This window comes from Nelusetta ayraudi, unplaced genomic scaffold, assembly GCF_046127955.1.
Source record: "Nelusetta ayraudi isolate G7.1 ecotype Tasmania unplaced genomic scaffold, CSIRO-AGI_Nayr_v1 ptg000015l, whole genome shotgun sequence".
NCBI lineage: Eukaryota > Metazoa > Chordata > Actinopteri > Tetraodontiformes > Monacanthidae > Nelusetta > Nelusetta ayraudi.
In genome coordinates this window covers 127649-148195 of record NW_027466065.1, presented here as the reverse complement: position 1 = coordinate 148195, position 20547 = coordinate 127649, and the positions used below count along the sequence as shown (strand labels likewise).

General features: G+C 50.8%; 1 protein-coding gene across 1 annotated transcript in view; it reads right to left on the bottom strand.

Annotated features, from left to right (window-relative positions):
• LOC142886196 (ephrin-A2-like) overlaps positions 1–20169 on the bottom strand; it is a 79316-nt gene extending 59147 nt beyond the window's left edge. The window contains exons 1-2 of the mRNA XM_076023159.1: positions 19533–20169; positions 19077–19390 (exon numbers count right to left, since the gene is read on the bottom strand). Coding sequence (XP_075879274.1) covers positions 19077–19210 — 134 coding nt within the window. The 5' untranslated portion in view covers positions 19211–19390; positions 19533–20169. The remainder of the gene's footprint in view (positions 1–19076; positions 19391–19532) is intronic.
• Positions 20170–20547: the final 378 nt, after the last annotated feature.

Genomic DNA, 20547 nt, shown 5'->3' with positions numbered 1-20547 from the left:
TATAAAAGGATAAACAAACTACAATGGATGCAGAAGCTCTGCTAAATAACAGCCGCCCACAAATCCGGCCGCCTTTGAAAAGCGGCGAAATTCCTTCTAATTCTTCGGCTGGTGTCTTTCTTTTTTTTTTTTTTCTTCCGCTCCTCCGATTCGCGGCGGAATGTGCTCGACAACAACGCTCGCAAAGTTCACCTTTTCACGCTAGGCGTTTTGTTCCCGGGGCCTTTGCGAAATCTGCTTTCATCGTCAACTTTTGCAGCCTTTAAATTAGCGCAGGGGGAAGAAAAAAAGCTAAGAACACCTCAGTGACATCATGACGGTAAGTAATGCAGCTGCGCCTTACAGCTGCGAGCAGAAGCAAAGGTGTTTGTTTTAGGTGCATGAAATTAATCATATTGGCGGTCCCAGTGCGAATGCGTCTCAGGATTTCCCTCATTTCCCCAGAAAGGTGCAGCGTTCCTGGATGCTCTTCCGTGGTTTCTGTCCTATTTTCCAGTTTCAGCCAGAGACCGGACGTCTGAACTCTCACAGGCTCGTCCTGCCGAGCAGAGCTGCAGCCTGGAGATACGTTTTTTTTTTTTGTTTGTTTGTAGGTGGTCTGAGAGTTACGCAACCAATCAGCATTGTTTAAAAAAAAAGATGCTTTAACTTTATCGCTGCCTGTACGAGAAAAAACAAAGAGGGAATTCCCAAAAGGTTTTTTTTTACTGTTTGACTTACGATCAGCCGGCTTTTGGCAGGAGTTCAGACAAACTCCGAGGAGGCAGACACGTGTCCGGTGTTGCCGGGAAAAGAAGCGGAAAAAACATCGACGATCGAGACGGAGAAGTTTGTCCGATCCGCTTTTCGAGTTTTGTTTTCCTCCTCTGGGTCTTTGGGCAGATGGATGCATCAAATGAGTCAGATTAGACGCTCCATCTGGCGCGGCGAGGTTGACGTTTAAAGAGACGGCGAATGACAAAAGATAAATACTCATTAATAAACGACTGAAACGGAGAGAGAGCGGTGGGTGGGTGGGGGGGGGGGGCAAAAACAGAAAAACAAAACATCAACTCGGCTCCTTCTGCATCTCACACCTGTCGCGATATTCCCGCTTCTCCTCGATTGTATTATTTTGTCGCATCCTGGTTCTGACGGCGCCTTGAAGCTCGCCCGGCGGCGAGGCCCGAGGCCGTGTCGCCCGGGCGGTACCGCCCCTGTCGAGGACACACTTGATCCGCGACCGTTCGCCCGCAGCTATTTGGGATTCGGATTATTCCCGAACTTTCGCCCCTCCCCCGTCCTGACGGCCCCTCGAGCGCACGGCCTCGGAAAACAAGGGCTGAAATGAGTTTTGCGAATCATTTGGATGCAGGATGGTGAGGACGGACAGCAGGCAGTGGGTGGAGGGGGAGGGGTAGTGGGGAGGCACCTTCCTCATTACTTCCACAGTGTTTTTATTTGCCCAGCCGCTCCCCAGCTGCTCCGGCATGAGGCCGTTTTAGGGCCGGCCATCAATGGGGAGGGCATCCATATAAAAGAGCGCTAACTGCCACCGGTGGAAACTCGGTGTCCTCCCCCCCCCCCCGCCAGGGACGAGCGCTCGAGGATTTATTATCCCGTCGCCGGAAAGTAGCCGGTGAAGCCGCCGAGCGGCCTCCGGTGAGCCGCTTTTCACGGCTTTTGACGCTCTCCCTTTTCCGGTCTGGCCCCCCCCTCCTCGCTTTACTAGGTGCAACCTTAAGCTGCTTGTAAAAGGTCCAGTGTGTAAAATCTTTAGGGAAGCCCACCTGACAGTGCGTTTCGTATTTAGGGCACTGTCAGGCGGGCTCCCTTAAAAATATGGCGGCACGGGATGGCGGCTAACTAGGAACAAGACCCTTATTGCTCCATGTATACCAGGAACACCTATTTACTATGATTGTACTGCTAGCATACACTTTTATTAATGCATTTATGGGCAGTCAATTAAACTTTTACCAATATAAAAATCATAAATCAAGCCAAATATTCCATGCTGGACCTTGAATGCGAACAGGTGATCGGCCAATCACAGGGCTGCGTTTGGGCAGGGGCGGGAGACCTGCTTAAGTTGAAAAGCGAGCGCCAGACCAGGGAAGGAAACAGGGCTGAAGCGACGGTATCACATCGTCACAACCATCTGCAGGCTACGGGCCGCAAATACGCAGTGTGCTGATGTCAGGGGTCAAAGGTCGGATGATAGAAAGGCGACAGGAACTCCAATATCCACCGGTTGCTGCCAGGGGCTGCAGAACGGGCAGCGTGTGTGTGTGTGTGTGTGTGTGTGTGTGTGTGTGTGTATTCCTCTATGTAGAATATTGAAAGAAATATCCTGGTGCCTCCGCGTAAGAAAAAATAATATAAAACCCGTCGAGTGCGATCCACGCTGTGGCCACGCAGAGCCCCCCCCGCCCCCCCTCCAAAAAAAAAAATACAAAAAAAAAACTTCACCTCAAATTAAAGCGTGGATATCCACCGCGCTGCCAATTACTGGAGGCCCTGTCAGGAAAAGCCAGGCATAATTGCAGCGGAGACGCGGGGTCGAGTGGAGAAGAAGCAGTCGGAGACCTGAGGCTGACGGGGCGCCGCTGGAGGTGGCGCGCTGCATTATTAGAAAGAATTGAAAGAATTAGATATTACTCGTCCCGTCGCCTGCAGTAGCGTTCGCTGTTTACGAGGAACATCGCGGGGAGAAAAACATCACGAGGAGCAAACGAGTATCACAGGTCACTCACCAAAGGAAAAAAAAAGAAGAAGCAGCAAACGACACGGAGGAAGGTCAGAGAAAGCAGCGCTTTAGCAGCTTTGGTTGTTTCTGTTGCAGGCTGTAAACACAGGGCTCAACATGTTTGTTTTTTTTCCATAGGGAGCTTTAAGGATATTTGACATAGCTGCGTAAGATAAGTAGAATATTGGACCTTTAAGTGTTGCTTGCAAGAGGATGAAGGGAGGATTTGTAAGAAAAAGTAAATGGGTGTTAAGCGTTGTTTTAATCTCGAGCGTAGAACATCACAGCGCAGGGACACTTAAACGCTGATTGATTATCGTGTGACTTTAATCTGAGTTTGCACGTTTTTTTTGGAAAGAACAAAAACCCACAAACATTATTTTTGCATTGTCAGATGTGAATTTTTCGAAAGACTTTGAGTCGGAGCCATCTGGAGCGGAATAAAAGCCAAAAATCTGGTGAAGCTAATCACGACACCCCACTCTCCCCTCCCATAACCCCACCCACTCTCCCCATTCTTCACGTCGTCTTAATTATTTATTTATTTTTAGGATGGCTGAAATGTAAGCCCATCGCGTCTTGTTCTGGCAGAGATGTGCCGCCGTCCCTCCCGCGTCTCGTGCACGGCTGGAAAGTCGACAACGCGAGGCAACAACAAAAGCCTCGCGATGTCAACCGGGGAGGGGGTAGGGTGGGGGATGGTAGTGGGGCGTGTGGGGGGCGGGGGGGGTCCTTACATGCCTTACATGCTGGGCCTCGGTGCTCAGCTGCTCCCGCCTGTTTTCCTGCTTGCTGAGTGTCTGCTAAGATGCGGCTGACGAGGCCCCAACCTGAGCCCCCGGTTTCAAGGTGACCCCCAACCCCCACCCACCAGGGAGCAGAGGTGCTCCCCTCCTCGTCCCCCCCCCCCCCCCCCCCCACACACACACCTCTTCCCCCACCAATTATAACAGCCCCCCCCCTTCTTTTGGCTCTACACATGCATCATTTGGTTGTTTCTTCTTTTTTTTTCTTTTCGCCGCTTTTAATTCTCACATAATCTAACACCTCTGCAGCGCGCTGCCACACTCAGCCTCCCACAGCCGACCGCGCAGCTGCACTCCGCACGTCCTGTTGCGTGGCTTTGGCCGCGGGCCCCCCCCCTACCTGTTGCCCTCCCGACGCGCTGGAGGCCTGACGCAGGATTCAAATGTCCCACATCAAGGAACGTTGTGGCGTCTGAACTCCCCCCCCCCCAAAAAAAAATCCAACATTGCCAATTTTTCCTGCTTTCAGAGAGCGTGTGCTAAAAACGTGCCCTCGGTGATGTCACAAAGTGCTGCCTGCTGCCTCACTCACACCAAGCCAATGCAGCGCCAGTTGCAGCGGGAAGAAAGACAAAACTCAGCATTTTCTCCTGCGGAACAGGAGGTTAAATATTCTGTTTTATGAAGATCAATGGAGGGTTTTATTATTATTATTCATGCTGGGCTCCTTCATTGAAGGCCAGGTTGAGACAAGAATGTCTGAAAAAAAAAAAAGGTGGAATATTTGACCTTTGAACTCAATTATGTCTCCATCATGTACCCACTATCAGGAGAAGGTCGGAGGGACCCGGCGCGTTAGTATATTTTTTTTTCCCTCCCTACGCTGAGCCGTTGACACGTTGACGGCAGGTTAACGCGCGCTGCTTAACATGAAAGGGGGATGTGACTGCTGTGAAACTCCAGCGCTGTCACCTGCGCGCCGCCTGCGTCGCTCGCGTTTCCGAGCGCCCGCCCACGTTGCGTTTTTTATTTTTCAATTTAAATATTACATCTTTATTTTATTTCCAACTCCCTCGGCGCACGCGGGATAAAAGACACAAACCCGATCACACACACACACACACACACACACACACACACACACACACTGCTGCACATGCTTGCATACAGGATGCACGCAGTGCCGATCCGGCTCCCGCGGCGCGGCGCTGCGCGCAAACACACTTTCCCCTGCTCCCGCGTCCTAATCGACTCCCCGCGGATTTTCCACCTTGTTGATCAATAATTTAGCAATCTAATCTTCAATAATGTTCCTCATCAAACTTTCATGCGACAGGGCGAAGGCGCTGCGCTTGATTCTAATGAAGGAGAATTGAAGAAGCCCACCGCTGCGGAGCTCGCCCAGAAGGAGGCGACCCCGACGAGACGCCGCGGGACCGGTCCAAGAGGTTGCCTTTTGGTTTTTTCCTTCATTTTTTCATCTCGTTTTGCCTTTTCGGCGGCAGCAGCGCAGCAGACAATCATCGTCGTCAGCGGGAGGAGAGACGCCCCGGCTACTCTGTGACTAATGGCTTTAATGAGCTCTCAGGAGTGGCGGCTCTTCAAGACGAGGAGGGGGGGGGGGCAGCGGAGATGTGACGCGTAGGAAGAGATTAATGCGGAATAACTTAATAAAGGTGAAAGGGGAGGGGAGGGGAGGGGAGGAGAGTGGCAGGGGAGGGATAATAAGGGGAGGAGCAGAGGGGGGGAGGGGAGTCTAACAAGCTGGTACAACCACACAGCTGTGGCGCAGGTAGGAACTGGACAATTGGGACGGCCAGGACAACACGGGATTGGGATTTTTCCAAAGAGAAAGGGACTGAAGTGGGATGAACTAAAGGAGAAACACAGACGAGGCTACTTTTACTCGTAGCGTTCCGCTCCAGAACGGCGATGCCGGCAAACAACATCAACAGCAACTACTACAGTGTGACCGATCAACAGGGCTCAGAAGAGACCAGCATGTGTGGTGCAAAAAGTCAGCGCTGCTTTAGCGGCAACGCTAGCCAAGCTAACGTCGGATTGGACAGTGAGCCTTGATCTAGTTTTTCGGCAGCTAAGCTTTAGATGACAAATGTATACATACATACATGTATATATTTACACACACACACGCGCACACACACACATATATACACATAAACACTAACAGTCAAAAGTTTGGACACACCCTATGAATTGAATGTCTTTTCTTTCATTCTCATCACTCTTGACAGTGCAGTTTCTCAACTGAAGGCATCAAAACTACGTATGAACACACATGGGATTATGTAGGAAACAATAAAAGTGTAAAATAAGTCAGACAGGTTTTATATTTAAATTCTTCCAAATATCCACCTTTCATAAAAAGCACATTTAGAGTTATTTAAAGTGTTCTCTTTGCTGCATAATTACATATATCTTGTTCATATATTTGATGTCTTCAGTATCTATCTGCAGTGTATGTATACATATATATATATATATATACATATATATATATATATATATATATATATATATATATACATATATATATATATATATATATATATATATATATACATATATATATATATATATATATATATACATATATATATATATATATGTATATATATATATATATATATATATATATATATATATGTATACATACACTGCAGATAGATACTGAAGACATCAAATATATGAACAAGATATATGTAATTATGCAGCAAAGAGAACACTTTAAATAACTCTAAATGTGCTTTTTATGAAAGGCTTATTTTACACTTTTATTGTTTCCTACATAATCCCATGTGTGTTCATACGTAGTTTTGATGCCTTCAGTTGAGAAACTGCACTGTCAAGAGTGATGAGAATGAAAGAAAAGACATTCAATTCATAGGGTGTGTCCAAACTTTTGACTGTTAGTGTTTATGTGTATATATGTGTGTGTGTGCGCGTGTGTGTGTGTAAATATATACATGTATGTATGTATACATTTGTCATCTAAAGCTTAGCTGCCGAAAAACTAGATCAAGGCTCACTGTCCAATCCGACGTTAGCTTGGCTAGCGTTGCCGCTAAAGCAGCGCTGACTTTTTGCACCACACATGCTGGTCTCTTCTGAGCCCTGTTGATCGGTCACACTGTAGTAGTTGCTGTTGATGTTGTTTGCCGGCATCGCCGGCAAACAACATGTACATACATACATACATACATACATACATATATATGTACATATATGTATACATATGTTACATATGTACACATATATATCTTTCTTTTACTCAGATATTGATGGGTGTGCTAATGTGGATTGTGGGCGTGCTGGTGCCGCTGGCACTGGGATACTGATCCCAGTCGCAGGCCGAGTCGCTGACACACGCTGAGGACGGCTCGTCGACTTCACTCCCACCAGGAAGTTGGAGTTTTGTTGTCTTGTTATTTTGCATCCGTGGAGGTGGCAGCCGCTGCAGCCGCTGCAGTCGCTGAGGGTTGACCCATTTTTAGATAAACAAAACATCAATAACGCTTTCCTCAGCAAACACGCGCACGCCCGCCCGCTCGAACGCGCGCACGCGCTCGCGCATCTCCCGACCGCGCTGGGAGGAAGTCAGTGCGGGCGTTTGAAGTGTGTTTGATCAAACGGAGTGTATTCAGCACCACTGGCGGATGCCACAGCCTGTAACTCCTCAGCGGAGCCCCAGACAGCCGCTACACACCTCCTGTCAATCCGTCCCACAGCACCGCGACGCAACCTGCCCTACGCACCTCCATCTCCCCCTCCATCCATCCATCCATCAGCGTCCCAACTCTTCCTTTGCTTTTCTTTGGCAATCTTGAGAGCGCATCCTGCCGTCACCGTCGACACTAATCTTGTTACGATAAGGCGGCTGAGAGCCTCACGCAGCCCCGTCCCGATGTTAAAGCTGAGACCCCCTTCGATTCTTTTCTCTCTCACTCTCGCTTTTCAAAAAAGCACCAGAAGCCTCCCTCGCAGCCCGAAAAAAAAAAAAAATCGTTCCCCCTCCCGTCTTTTTTTTCCTTCCCCACTCTATAAATACACGGCCGTTTCTGTCTCTTCCGTCCTCCTCTTCCCTCTTCGGCTTCATCCTGGCCTTTTTTTCCTTCTTCGTCTTTTTTCCTCGAGATGACGTGCGTGTCACTTCCCGTCCACACTAGACTACACACGCGGCAGCACGACGCCTCACCTCAGCCGCCCACATTAGGATGATAAAAAAAATCAAAATGTGCAGCAGCAGAAGCGGCAGCGGCGGCGGCGGCAGCAGAGAGGCTCGTGTTTATTCGGAGGGGGTCTTGGGGCGAAGGGGAGGAGGGGAGGAGGCCGGCGGAGAAACAGAGCCCCCCCGCTGCCCCTCCAGTAATCAAGGATGAGAGAAGGTGGGAGGAAGAAAAAAATTGGAGGTGGGGTAGGTGGAGCGGGAGGAGGAGGAGGAGGAGGAGGAGGCCGGCAGTTGCTTCAGAAGTACACAAGAGGCGAGGAGAAGAAAAAAATTGCCAGCCTTTGATTAGGCTCTTCAAAACCGGTGTAAAGATCTTTTTTTTTTTTCTTGTTCCCTCCCCACTGGAGCCAACACACTTTACACACTTGAGAGAGATACACCTAAACACACACACACACACACACACACACACACACACACAGACACACACACATGCTTGGCAGCCAAATGCGCACGCAGGAAACCCCTCTGAAAGTCAGAGGTGGAGGTAATATAATCTCTGGCTCGGTTTTGACGGAATGCCTCAGCCTGGGCCGGAGGTGACGCCTCGACCGACGGAGCCGTCTCATCAGCCCCGCGGTGGGGGAGAGAAAAAAATTAAAAATTCAGGGAAAAAAATAAAAAATAAAAAATAGAAAAGCCTCCTCATTTTCACTCTTCCATTCCGTGAGAAGCCTCCGCTCGCCGAAAAAGAGGTAATAATTTTCTCACATCTCTCACTCGTCCTTCATTTCCCATCGAGAGGCAACAGATGAGAGAAGAAGAATGTTAATGGAGTGTTCTGATTGTCTCCTCAAAACCTCGTTGAGAGACGAGGAGACGAGGGGTGTGTGTGTGTGTGTGTGTGTGTGTGTGTGTGTGGCTACAGGCGACGGTCAGGGCCGGAACAGCAGAGGTGACTCACTGTGGCCGTTTCAAAGGTTGAAGCCAATTACTAATCAGTCTTTTTCTTTTTTTTGACCTCGGCTATTTTCACATCGACGCCGTCGCTCCGCTGCAATCACCGCTTGCGGTAATTTCCTCGCCGCCCCACCAAAAGACCCGCCGACGCACCAATCAGCGCCATCGTTGCCGTCGTTCACGGAAAGCTTTAAACCGAGCGGCCCGGTCATCAGACTCTCAGCGCTTGAGTTTGGTTCTGCTGCCACACGCCGCACTTTCAAGGTCCCGTATGACGCAAAACTGACTTTACCACCGTCGGCTGAAAACAAATGTATCCGACTTCTCCCAAAAAAATGTGCGCGAAAAACAAAGGCTTCTGGAAATCGGCCCTTTGTGACGTCACAGAGGGCAAGACCAGCTACAACACCTGGTTCCACCCCCTCTGAAACCACCCCCCGCTTCTGTCGTCCGAAAGCTCCAACAAAGAATGAGGAGAGTTGAGGCCCAACACGGCTGTAAACAGGGGGCTAATTGTGTTGTTGTCTGCAGATGGATGGTGAGGCTTTTCCACTGAGGCCCAGAGCGGAGGAAAGCAGGGGAAAAACTTTGAATTTTTCTCGAGAAATTCGGAATTTTGGAAGGCGTTATTTTTCTTCTTCGGTTTCATCAAGTCGTGCTCCACATTTCTTTTTAAACAGGCAACTGGGAGATGGGCTGAGCTTTTCGTCAGATGCGAGCTCAGCGTGCAAAATGCAAAATGTTATTTTTCGCTCTCGCGACTGTGGAACTTTCCACAGCAGCCACTTCGCCGGGGACTGGGGAATGTTCCTGCAGTTTATTAAAACTTAATGAGGCGCAGGGAAATGCCAAATTGTGGAGTTATTGCGGATGCGTCTCCACACTCCACCAGTGGGAGGCTGTCAACACAGGGCTAAACATGCTGATTTAAGGAACGGGGGGGGGAGGCCACCTGGGCTGAAATGTAAAGAAGTGAAGATGGATTGATGTACATGCGATATTCTACCTTTACACTGCATGTTGACCAAAACAAAGCTGTTATGCTGTAAATTAATAATCAGGCTCGGGCTTCAGCAGCTGCGCTATCGTTAGCATCGAGCTGAGCCCTGACAGTGTCGGGAAGGCCTGTGGCTACGGCTCCAAAAGGCACGACAAGGACCCAGAGAGCAGCACGCTCCACAGGGGGCGCTGTAAGGTCACTTTCTCCTCCACGTTTCCAGATGTAGCTGATTTTGTGCTTTCTAATGGGCTGAATAATGCATGGAGCTCCTTCGGCAGATGTTTTCTGAAGAAACCTCCCGTCAGGGCTTGTCGTCGTTACGCAAGCGCAAGATTTCGCTTTCTTCCGAGCAGTTTGGTTCGAGTTGGCGGTGAAATTTGCGATGAGGCGCTCGCTCCGCGCGCGTCCCACATCTTCCGTCAAATTTTGCCGACAACAAAGTTGTAAAGTCTCAAAATGTCTCGGGGATCGCAATCGGACGCCAACTATTGACCCAGTTTGCGTATGCAACACAGCGCTCCGAAGAGCAAACTGTTGACGTCGACACTTCCGACGACGCTCGCGTGCAAATTGCAACCGCGTGCGCTCAAACACACACGCACGCTGTAGCAAAGCGCCGCACGCCGCGTCTCGCAATTCCAGTATTTATCTCCGCTTAATCATCTTGTTTGGTGTTTCTTCCTCACTTGTCATCCTTATTGATGAGGCGACGACGCGCCCGGCGCTCCGAGTAAACACTCCGCAATCACCGCCATTATTGCATCACCGCCATTAGCGTTGATACAATCAACATCACGCGGGTGGAAGCGGCGCCGTGACCGCCGTCCTCCTCCTCCTAATCTTCCTCCTCGCCCTCGCCCTCCTCCTCCTCCGTCGACGCCGCCCTCACCTCCTCCTCCCCCGTTCCTCCCCCCTCCCCGCCACCCCCAATCATCAAAATTTTAATCAGCTGCCATTACGCCTCCCGCTGCTTCCATTACCCGTGTCATCATCGCAAACATCGTTAGCGCCGCGGCCGCCGTCGCCGATTGTATCCCCATAAAACGGAAAATAAGAAACTTCTGGTATTTCCCCACTGTTTTCCGCTCACTTCCTGAGCGGCCTCGCAACTTCCCAAAAAACAAAAAAAAATAAAAAATGCAAATGGCTAAAGAGAAGAAAAGAAAAGAAGCCGCCCTCCGTCCCTCAGGCTGTCCGTACCCTTGGCGGCGCCGCGTGAACTATTACCGCTGCACTGTGCCGAACGCCATCCCGCATCTAATTTATGTGTTTACTGCGTCTGAGTGCAGATGGAGGAGACGCGTCCCGGCCCCGGGAAGTGCGAGCCAAACCCCCGGCGCGCCATTAGCACCGGCGGCTGCGCGCTTCCATCATCGCTATCACCTTCGTGGCGTCACAGTGATCCACATCATCGCCTCCTGGTGGCGTCCGACCCTGTCTGGCAGGGCGCGTCAAGGCAAGAGGCCCGGGGAATTTTCTCATTTCCATTTTTTTTTTTTTTTCTTTTTTTTTGGATGCGAAGCTCTCTGAGTCACACTTTGAATTAGCTCAGGATTAGGCTCCCCGTGGGGAGGGGGGGTTAGGATTATTATTTGGCAGGTCAGAGGGCATAAAACCTGCACGTGCGGAAGGGGAAAAAAATAGATCAATAATAATAAATTAAAGAGCCACACACGGACAAACTCAGGGAGGAATCAGGAACGAAGAGGCGACGGACATCCGCCTTGTTATTTTCCCCCCATTAGCGTTTCCTCAGCCGCACCCCCTCCTTCACCCCCCCCCCCCCCCCCCATCTACCCCCTCACCCATGAAAAGCGAGGCAGCCGGGCATCATCCGCCCGGGCTGAATGGGATTTAGATGATTTGATTTTATTCTTCCTCGCTCCCTCGTCCGACGGATTACAATGCAAATGACTCTCACTCGTTGCTTCTTTTGTTTGACTTTCCACTCCCACTGTTTGAAAGTCTACCGGGGATCTACCGCTCTCTCTCTCTCCCCGCATCGCATTTGGATGAAGATGAGAAATATTTCTTGTTGTTGTCGTCGCGGCTGTCGCGCACGCACACAAAATGCCATTTAGCCGCCTGGCGAGGAGAGAATAATCTCGTTGTTTCCGAATAAAAAAAATACGAGGTGACGGTTTTTCCGATGATGGAAAGTCGGCCCTTTGCTCGAGTTGCTGAAGCCTTGTGTTGAGGCCCCTGCGCTCAAGGTCGACCTGCGGCCCCCTGCAGGGACCATCCAGGCGTTCACAGTCCGCCGCTGTAGCGCCACTGCGACACAAACTCAACTTGTTTTTCTTCCCTGAGAAGCAACAACAACATCAACAACATAAAACACCAGTGTCCCTAATCCTTCAAGTGCATCTATTTTCCTCTCGACTCCTCTGTCTTTCTCTTTCTCTCGGTCCGAGTCGTGTCCCGGCAGCGCCGCCCGTGTTATTATCTGCCTCCAGCTGGTCTTGTGCGAGAGCTCGAGCCGCCGCCGCCGCCGCAGTCCCATCAGAATATCAGGGGTGAGACACAAACTGAAAAGAATTCCTATTCTTCTTCGTCTTCATCTCCGGCTTTTTTTTTTCTCTCTCTCTTTTTTTCCCTGTGCCGCTCACACAATCAGCGCGCCCTGCCGGGACCTGAGGAGAAGCACCGGAGGGGAGGGGAGCCGAAGCCGGCACGGAGCAGGAATGACAATTGCCCATTGTGTTCCCTATGCATTGAACGCACCCTTGGCATCTTTCATATTCCGGGCTGGTATCTCTCCATTTTGTCCCCTCTTATTCATGCTTTCCGTTCTTTCATACCGTCTGTCGGCCTCTCTGACTCCTTCCAGATCTCCCCGACCGTTTGTCCACCGCGCTCTTTTCATTCTTCCCGGCGATAGAGAGAGAGAGAGAGAGAGCGAGCGAGAGAGGAAGAGAGGAAAAAAAAACTCCTGGGATCTCCCCAGGTTGTTTCCGAGCCCTTACATCATCAGCCGCGTCACCGCCGCACTCGTTAACCATCAACAAGCCTTGTTAGCGGAAGGTAGCAGCAGCAGCAGCAGTAGCAGCAGCAGCAGCAGCAGCAGCAGCAGCAGCAGCAGCAGCAGCAGCAGCAACGTCACGCTTTGAACCTCCGTGTGAACAATCAAACGTGTTGTGTGTGTGTGTGTGAGTGTGTGTCAAAGTAAACACTTGGCACTGCACCTCGGATTCAGGTTGCCGACACACTGAACACACTGTTACACTCCCATGGGCAGATCAAGCGGCGAGATTTCCAAGTGCGTTCACACACTCCCAGGGCAGGATTACAGAGGAGGGAGAAAGAAAGAAAAATCTGGTGTTGAAGAAACTTTGGTTGTTGGGTTGTGGTAGTGAGGGGTGGAGGGGTGGAAGGAAAGGTGTGATTTTATTCACTCTGCCTGAGGATGTTTTTGTTTTTTGTTTTTTTTCCCCCGCCTTGGTCGTCTTCTCCTCAAAACTCTACTTTGAAAGAGAAATCATTTCTAAGACAAGGATTATGATTCTAAGCCAGCGCCTTAATAACAGGAAGAATAAAATCCATAATCCTACAGTAAAAAGGAGCGAACCGCTGCCACGGAGAAGTGGAGGAAAAAAAATCACCGGGTCGGGGAGACGTTTTCTCAATCTGACACAGATTTGCACGGCTAATTATTACACGTGCTGACGCTGGAGTTTTCTGACTCGGGGGTTTGCTGCCAGCGGCGATGAGCCGAGCGGCCTGAGTTAACCCCGGCGAGCAGCGCAACTTCCTGTTTCATATGGCACACGCCGCTGAAAGGAAAAAAAAAAAGAAGAAGACATTTCGGGGCTTGTACGAGCTAAGACGACGTCTCTCTCTCTCTCTGTTTTAGCACGCAGCCAAAGGAAAAGAGCGAGAGGGAGGCTTCCTCCCCCCCCCCCTTCAAATTTCGCTCTTTCCTCGGATTTTTCTAAAGCCACGTTCTTCAAAGTGTGCATTAAAAGGCTCTCTGGAAATCCAACAAACGCAACGCCGAGAGCGAGTTGAAACACTTTCTACTGGAGACGGCCCAAACTTTTCGGAATCAATATCTCATTTGTACGGGAGTAAGTCGGCTTTTTTCCCCCGGCGCGAGTGCGGCGACGCGTCCCCGGGGTTCCCTTATTACGACGCTCTGCGGCAAAAGCAAATGAACTCGGAAACAAACGGCTCAAAGATTGTCGCAACGAGCCGAGACGGAGGCGCCGACAACAAAACGTCGCTCCTTCACTTTCGCATCGATCCGTCTCTCAGACAGACGGACGTAAAACATTTCAAATTATCGTTGCTGCGCTGTTCACTTCCTCGCTGGGGTTTGCCGCTTGCTCGTCTGTCGCACCCTGAACCCGAGCCAAGGAGCCAAGCCATCAAAGAGTTTTGTCTTGTGTTTTGGAATGGTTAATTAAAGGATCCGACGCTGCACTTTAAATGGCAGCAGACAGCCTCTCCCAGCCTCTCACCCGTAAATATTTAATAACCTCTTCCTCCCGCCCGTCTGCCCAATCATTATATTGAAAATGTGCTGATGACTAAGACCGGCCGCGCCGGATCTTGTTATGCAAGGGCGACTCCTCCCGCCGAGCCCGGCGGCACGTATCACCTCCGCGACGAGGGCCGCCGTCGTGACTCCTGCCGCTCGCAAGCCTTCCCGCAGCAGACGAGGGGAAGCTCGCGATGCGGCGCGGCTACAGGCGTGTACGCACAGATAGAAGCTGCAAACACCCATCACCACCCCCACCCCCCCATCCCCCCGGGGGGGCGACTGCTGCCTGCGAAGGGTCCAGCACGAGGAGGGAAAAACATGCAGAGCACATCCCGGGGGGGGGGGGGTGATGGAGAAGGAGGGGTGGGTGGGGAGCGGAGGGGGGAGACGGAGAAGGTGGAGAGGGTGGCGGTGGTAGAAGATGGATTCAACCCAGGGGCAGGTTGGAGTCTGACAAACTGTCAGGAACTGAGCGGCGAGGTGACTACAAGTCTCCATGTAAATTGGATGCAAATCTGTGTGTGTGTGTGTGTGTGTGTGTGTGTGTGTACGTGCATGTGTGTGTTTGTGTGTGTGTGTAGCGAGGCTGAGGTTGTGCTAGTGACAACTCATATCACTGAGTGCCACAGGGGACACGATAGCCAGACAGAGACTGTGTGTGTGTGTGTGTGTGTGTGTGTGTGTGTGTGTGAGTGTGTGTGTGTGTGTGTGTGTGTGCACACAGAACAGTTGAAAGTTTGTGCAAGAGTGCTCCACGCAAGACGCCTCGGACTGAAAGGATGTGTGTGTGTGTGTGTGTGTGTGTGTGTGTGTGTGTGTGTGTGTGTGTCTCCAAGGAGATTCTGTCCCGTAGAGTGTCGTGGACCGGCGGGCGCTTCTCACTGACATGGAGTTCCTCAAAGACACCGAGATGAAGAGCGAGAACAAAGACAGAGAAGGAAAGAAAGTCTTTTGAAGGATAAACCGCGGGATTAGATAAGGTGCTCCTTCTGGACCATTGAGCCACAGTGTGTGTGCGTGTGTGCGTGTGTGTGTGTGTGTGTGCGCGGGTGTGAAGGAAAGAGCCCACTGCTCTGAGCACATTAGCTGCTCGGGGTGAACAAAGCCACCTCACCTGCAAGCTTTATAATATGGGCCTGGCAACCAGAAGGGGGCTCAGCGTGTGTGTGTGTGTGTGTGTGTGTGTGTGTGTGTGTAAGAAGGAGGACAAAAAGGATAGAATTTTTTTTACTCCACACTTGGCCACTTACCGCCAAGTGTGTGTGTGTGTGTATCGGTGAATAAATAGAAAATTTGCAGCAGCCCAACCTCCTCAATCGGCAACCGTTCTGTGTGTGATTCTGCGTATGTGAGTGTGAGTTTGTGACCTAAATCTAGCCAGCGCCAGCGTGCGCGCATGCGCCTTTTTCTCCTGCCGTACTCCTTCATGCATGTGGCATAAATCCTTTTATGCGGCTCTTTTTGGGAGATTTCCAGCTTTTTTTTTCTCCATTTTTTTTTCCCCTTCGAATTTTCCATCTCCCGGGTCGCGATTTACCCGCATTTCTTTTTTACGCCACTCCTGTTAGCTTGCGCGGATGGACGGCGCTAGGAGCGGCGCCGTGTGCCCGGCCGTGACCACGCACAAAAAAAAAAAGACGAAAAAAACCCCCCCAAAAAACAGAGGGTTTGGATCTGTTTGAATTGGATAATCTCATACATTTTCTATTATTTAGCGAGACCTTGAAAGAGATGCAGCGGCTGAGAGCCAGAGCTGCAAAAAAAGAAGGGGGGGAGGGATGGGGGGCGGCTTTGGCTAACATCTAACACGCGCCCCCCCCCCCCCCCTCTGTTGGAATATTCCACCGGTCGGCTTTTATTTACTCAAACAGATCAGGGTGAGCCTGACGTCGACGTAAATCCTAAACGGACCTGGCCGAGGTACAGTCGCCGCAAATTAATTAGCGGGTTCACGAAGAGAGAAAAAAAAAACAGAAAAAAGAAGAAGAAACAATTACAGCACGTCAGTGTGATGGGTGATTAATCCCACAAAGGCTCATGAGAGCAAAGCGGAGCGAAGCCCGAGCGAGGTTAAAGAAGACAAACATTAATTGAGGCAATTAAATTAAACCACCACCTGCAGAGGGGGAAACGCGGCGCAAACGAGCCCGCGTCCGCAGGGGGAAGCGCGGCTCTTAAAGGGGCCTTACGTCAGACATCTGCAAAGGACTTTTTTTTTTTTTTTTTTTTTCTTTTTTACGTTTCACGTTTTTTTACGTTACGTTTTTTTTTTTTTACGTAAAAAAAAATGCATTCCAACATAGTGCGCGGACTCGCGGAGTTCATTTTAGGACAATGTGGAGATTCGTGCAAGATTCAGAGCCGTTTCAATCCCCCAAAATGGCACAAGTCGTGCACGCGCGCGCACACACACACACACACACACACACACACACACACACACTTAACAAAAGCTTTGTCAACGTTTTTTCTTTTCTTTGAAGAAGCTGCCAGCACAATGGCACCTCTCCCTCAACACATAAAGCTCATTTCTTCACCAATATTAGCACAACATGACAGCACGGCGGACCAAAAAAAGCTTCGCGAAGACGAGCTTCTGGCCGGCCGATGAACTTGGACCGACTGCAACCAGGAGGGAAGAAATCTCCCCCCTTTTCGCAGAGGCGAAACAGTTCAGTGAGCCACGAGCTAAATTGGGCTTGAAAGGGGAAGTCCGCACTCTTAATGACGAAAACAGGACAAGAAAAGATTTTCAAAGCAGCGAGACAAAAGCAGAGATTGTTTGAAGCAACTTTGAAAAAGGGGTTTTGAGGAAAATCGTCTCCTAAAATCCCCGAAATCAAGTTGCCCACGCAGGGGGTTTTCCTGACGCTGCCTGCTAAATTCTGAAGGTGCAACAAAAGAGCAAATCGCATCACCTGCAGAGAACATCCATAAATTTTGTGGGTTTTGCCCTTATTGAAGAAAATACATTGTTGAATGAGTAACTTAAACCTCTGCCATGGCGAACGAAGAGAAGTCGTAGCCACCAGAACTCGTGTTCACGTGCGGCCGCGTGCACGTCGAAATGGCTGCAACTGTTCTCTAAACAGATGCTGTAAGGTTTTCCAGATGTGGCGTTTTACAAAAAACAAACAAAAACCAACTTCCAGAAAACCGGAATAACATCAGCATGTTCAACACAGTTCAGTCGGGGAAGAAGAAGAAAAAAAAAAACCCACTACAATTAGACAAATTCCCGAATCCAAGCAGAAAAACTGTATGCATGACCCAGCTGCAAACAGGGTCATGGACGCTGTGTTCATCACAGTCAATCATTAGACATGACTGGAGAGCTGCAGTGCTCTGACCCAAAGAACTGGGTCAGCGGGAGGAAAGTTGTAATAAAACACCAAAAGGTTTCACATTAGATTTGACCGGGGGGTCTGCAAAGTTTGAATTGAGTTCAGATTAAAGCTGGAAACAACAGTGTTGTGTGCAGCAGCAGCAGCAGCAGCAGCAGGAGAAGAAGAAGACGACGACGAGCGTGAGCGACTGCAGTGCTGGGCTCTAACGCCGAGATGGAACCAAACCTCGTCTGGGCTCCACAGTCTGGATCCTCTGCTTTGGCAGCAATGCATTTTTGATGCGCTTCCCCCATATACAGCTTAAATTTACCCGATGACGTTTGCAATGCGTAGGTGTGTGTGTGTCTGCCTGACTCTCTCTCTCTCTCTCTCTGAGTGTGTGTGTGTGTGTGTGTGTGTGTGTGTGTGTTGCAAAAGACGGAGCGGGGAAACAAAGTCGGAAAAGACAGAGAGAGACGGCGAGAAAGGGAGAAAATGTTCCCCCTTGCCTGTTAAATATTTGAGAAGTCTTATGTGGGAGAGTGATGCAGTCAGAGGCGGCGGGCCTGTTAGCTCAGTGTGTGTGCTGTGTGTGTCCCAGCGTGTGTGTGTGTGTGTGTGCGTCTCAGCGTGTGTGTGCGGGCGCGCGCTTGGCTGATGCAGAAAGAGAGACAAGCCTGTTAGTTAGGACTAATTCAGCCATAAGCAAGCGAGAGGAAGCACTTTCACTGTTTATTTATCTACCTGGGAGAGAAAAAGAGAGCGAGGGGGAGAGAGAGAGAGGCGGAGGGGGGGGGGGGGGCGAGCGAGAGAAAGAAAAGAGGAGGAGGAGGAGGAGAGAGAGGAGAGAAAGTAGCCAGGTTGTCACAAACCATTAGACAGACGGGCCCAGTGCGCTCTGCCCCATGTCAATGAGAGACAACCGACGTCCGTGCACAGTATTTTTTTTGTGTTTTTTTTGTTTTTGTTTGTGCATGTGCACGTGCACGTCTGTTTTGCGCGTGCACGCTGGGATTTTCCTCTTTTGTCAAAGTGCGTTTAGATTTTCTTTTTCTTTCCTTTTTCGGTCGGTGCACAAGTTGCAGGGCAATCACGCACACTTGTGTTTACAGGGGAGAGGGTTGTTTAAATTAGCCATGAGAGAGGTGTGTGCGTGTGTGTGTGTGTGTCAGTGAGAGAGCGACGAGAGAGAGAGAGAGAGAGAGTGAGGCGGCTGGTTCTCCAGACAGAGAGGAAGGTGGGGGAGAGGGGGGGAGGCAGGGTGCCCTCATTGTCTGAGACCCCGAAAAAAACAGCTTCCGTGTGCATCGAAACAGCATATGCATCACACACACACACACACACACACACACACACACACACACACACACACACACACACACACACACACACACACACTTTTATTTGCACCCGTGCTGGTTCTCATATCCTCCTAGTCCAAAACGGAGAGCTAAATGTTCTCCTACTGAACCAAGACAAGCAAACAGAACAAACAAAACAAAAACAAACCAGCAAGGCAACCGTCCAGACAGCATGTTCAGCTCAGTCCGCTGGCTTTAGCACGGCAAGCCGAGGCAGGTGGCTGTACACACACACACACACACACACACACACACACACACACACACACACACTTGAACTCACTTGGGGTTGGAGCTGTTCCAGTAGACGGCGTGCCGGTCGAAGATGATCTTCTCCTCTGCCCACACGGAGACCCAGGACAGGATGGCGAGCAGCAGCACCTCCATCGCGCACCTCTGCCCGAGCTGGCACAACATCACAAGGCGTCCAGGTGTGTGTGCGCGCGCGCGCGCGCGTGAAAGTGTGGAAGCGTGGGGGGAGTGGGGGGGAGGTGGGCGAGCCCCAAGTGTCCGTCAGTCAAATCACACACCGGCCTCAGACTCGCTGCAGCTGCTGGAAGAAGAAGAAATCCTTTCCGGGTGGCCGAACGTCCGTCTCTTTGGCGGCGAGAGAAACACAAGAAGAAGAAAAAGAAAAACCCTCCAAAAAAAAACAACCCAGCTCTGGATCGTTTGAATCTAGTTCCGGTTGATGGAAGAACCCCCCCTTTTCTCTTTTTTTTTTTTTTCTCCTCCTCACCTCCACGCGCTGCTTCAAGTCATGCTGAACGGCGGCCACGCGCTTCTTTGAAAGTACGGAGAAGCTGCGGGAGAGAGGAGGGCACGCGGGGTGCTGGCAGTTATTTACAAGTGCGTCTCCGGCCGAAGCTCTCAAAGTTTTCTCCCATTCACCCGCTCAAACGGCGGGGTCGCGCGCTTCCCGCTCAGGGCTCCTGCGGCAGGGTTTCGCGGGCCGAGGTTCGGCGGTTCTACCGGCTGCGCGGCCGCACAGTCGGCGCCCGTCGCGCGACAGCGCCAAAATCGGCCGTCATATTTGGTTCGCACGCGCTGTGGCGCGTGGCCGTGTCTCGCTCCTGTCCTCCCCACTGAAGAAGAATAAAGGGGAGGGGGGGAACACACGCCGGGAAAAAAAAAAAAAAACCCAAAACGTCCGTTTTCTAATTGTGTCCAGACGGAAACACACAGCTGCTGCTGCTATGTCCAAACTTGTGGCGGAATAACACAAACAATAGCAACAACCACAACAACTGGGGGACGGCGAGCATCCTTCCTTGCGCGCACTCACAGCATCTCCCAACTTGGCGGTCCCTCCTCCTCCTCCTCCTCCTCCTCCTCTTGCTTGTCTCCAAAGACCAGAGTCCCGGTCCTGGTTTGTGCGTCACAACCACTCACACGCACACTCAAACAAACACACGCTCAAACACAGGTCCGGGGGTGTTTCTGAACGGCGATGGCTGCGCTTGGGTCTCCAAAACCTGAGTGCCGCCGCGCACCGCTGGCTGCCTCCGCTCCTCGCAGCGCCACAGTCGGTCTGAGTGAACCTACCGACGCCGCCACTGGCCGTCTGCCTTCACCGGCGTCTCCGCGCTCTCTTTCCGAGCGGGCGGGGCTTGAGTCACCCTGTGGGAGACTCCGGCAGGCAACCGCGGCTCTGACTCACTGCGTCCGCGGATGTACAGTGTTATAGAAAAAAAAAAGAAAAAAACAAAGTCTCAACTCGCATAAACAGCATTTCGAGTTAACCGAGCCTCCTC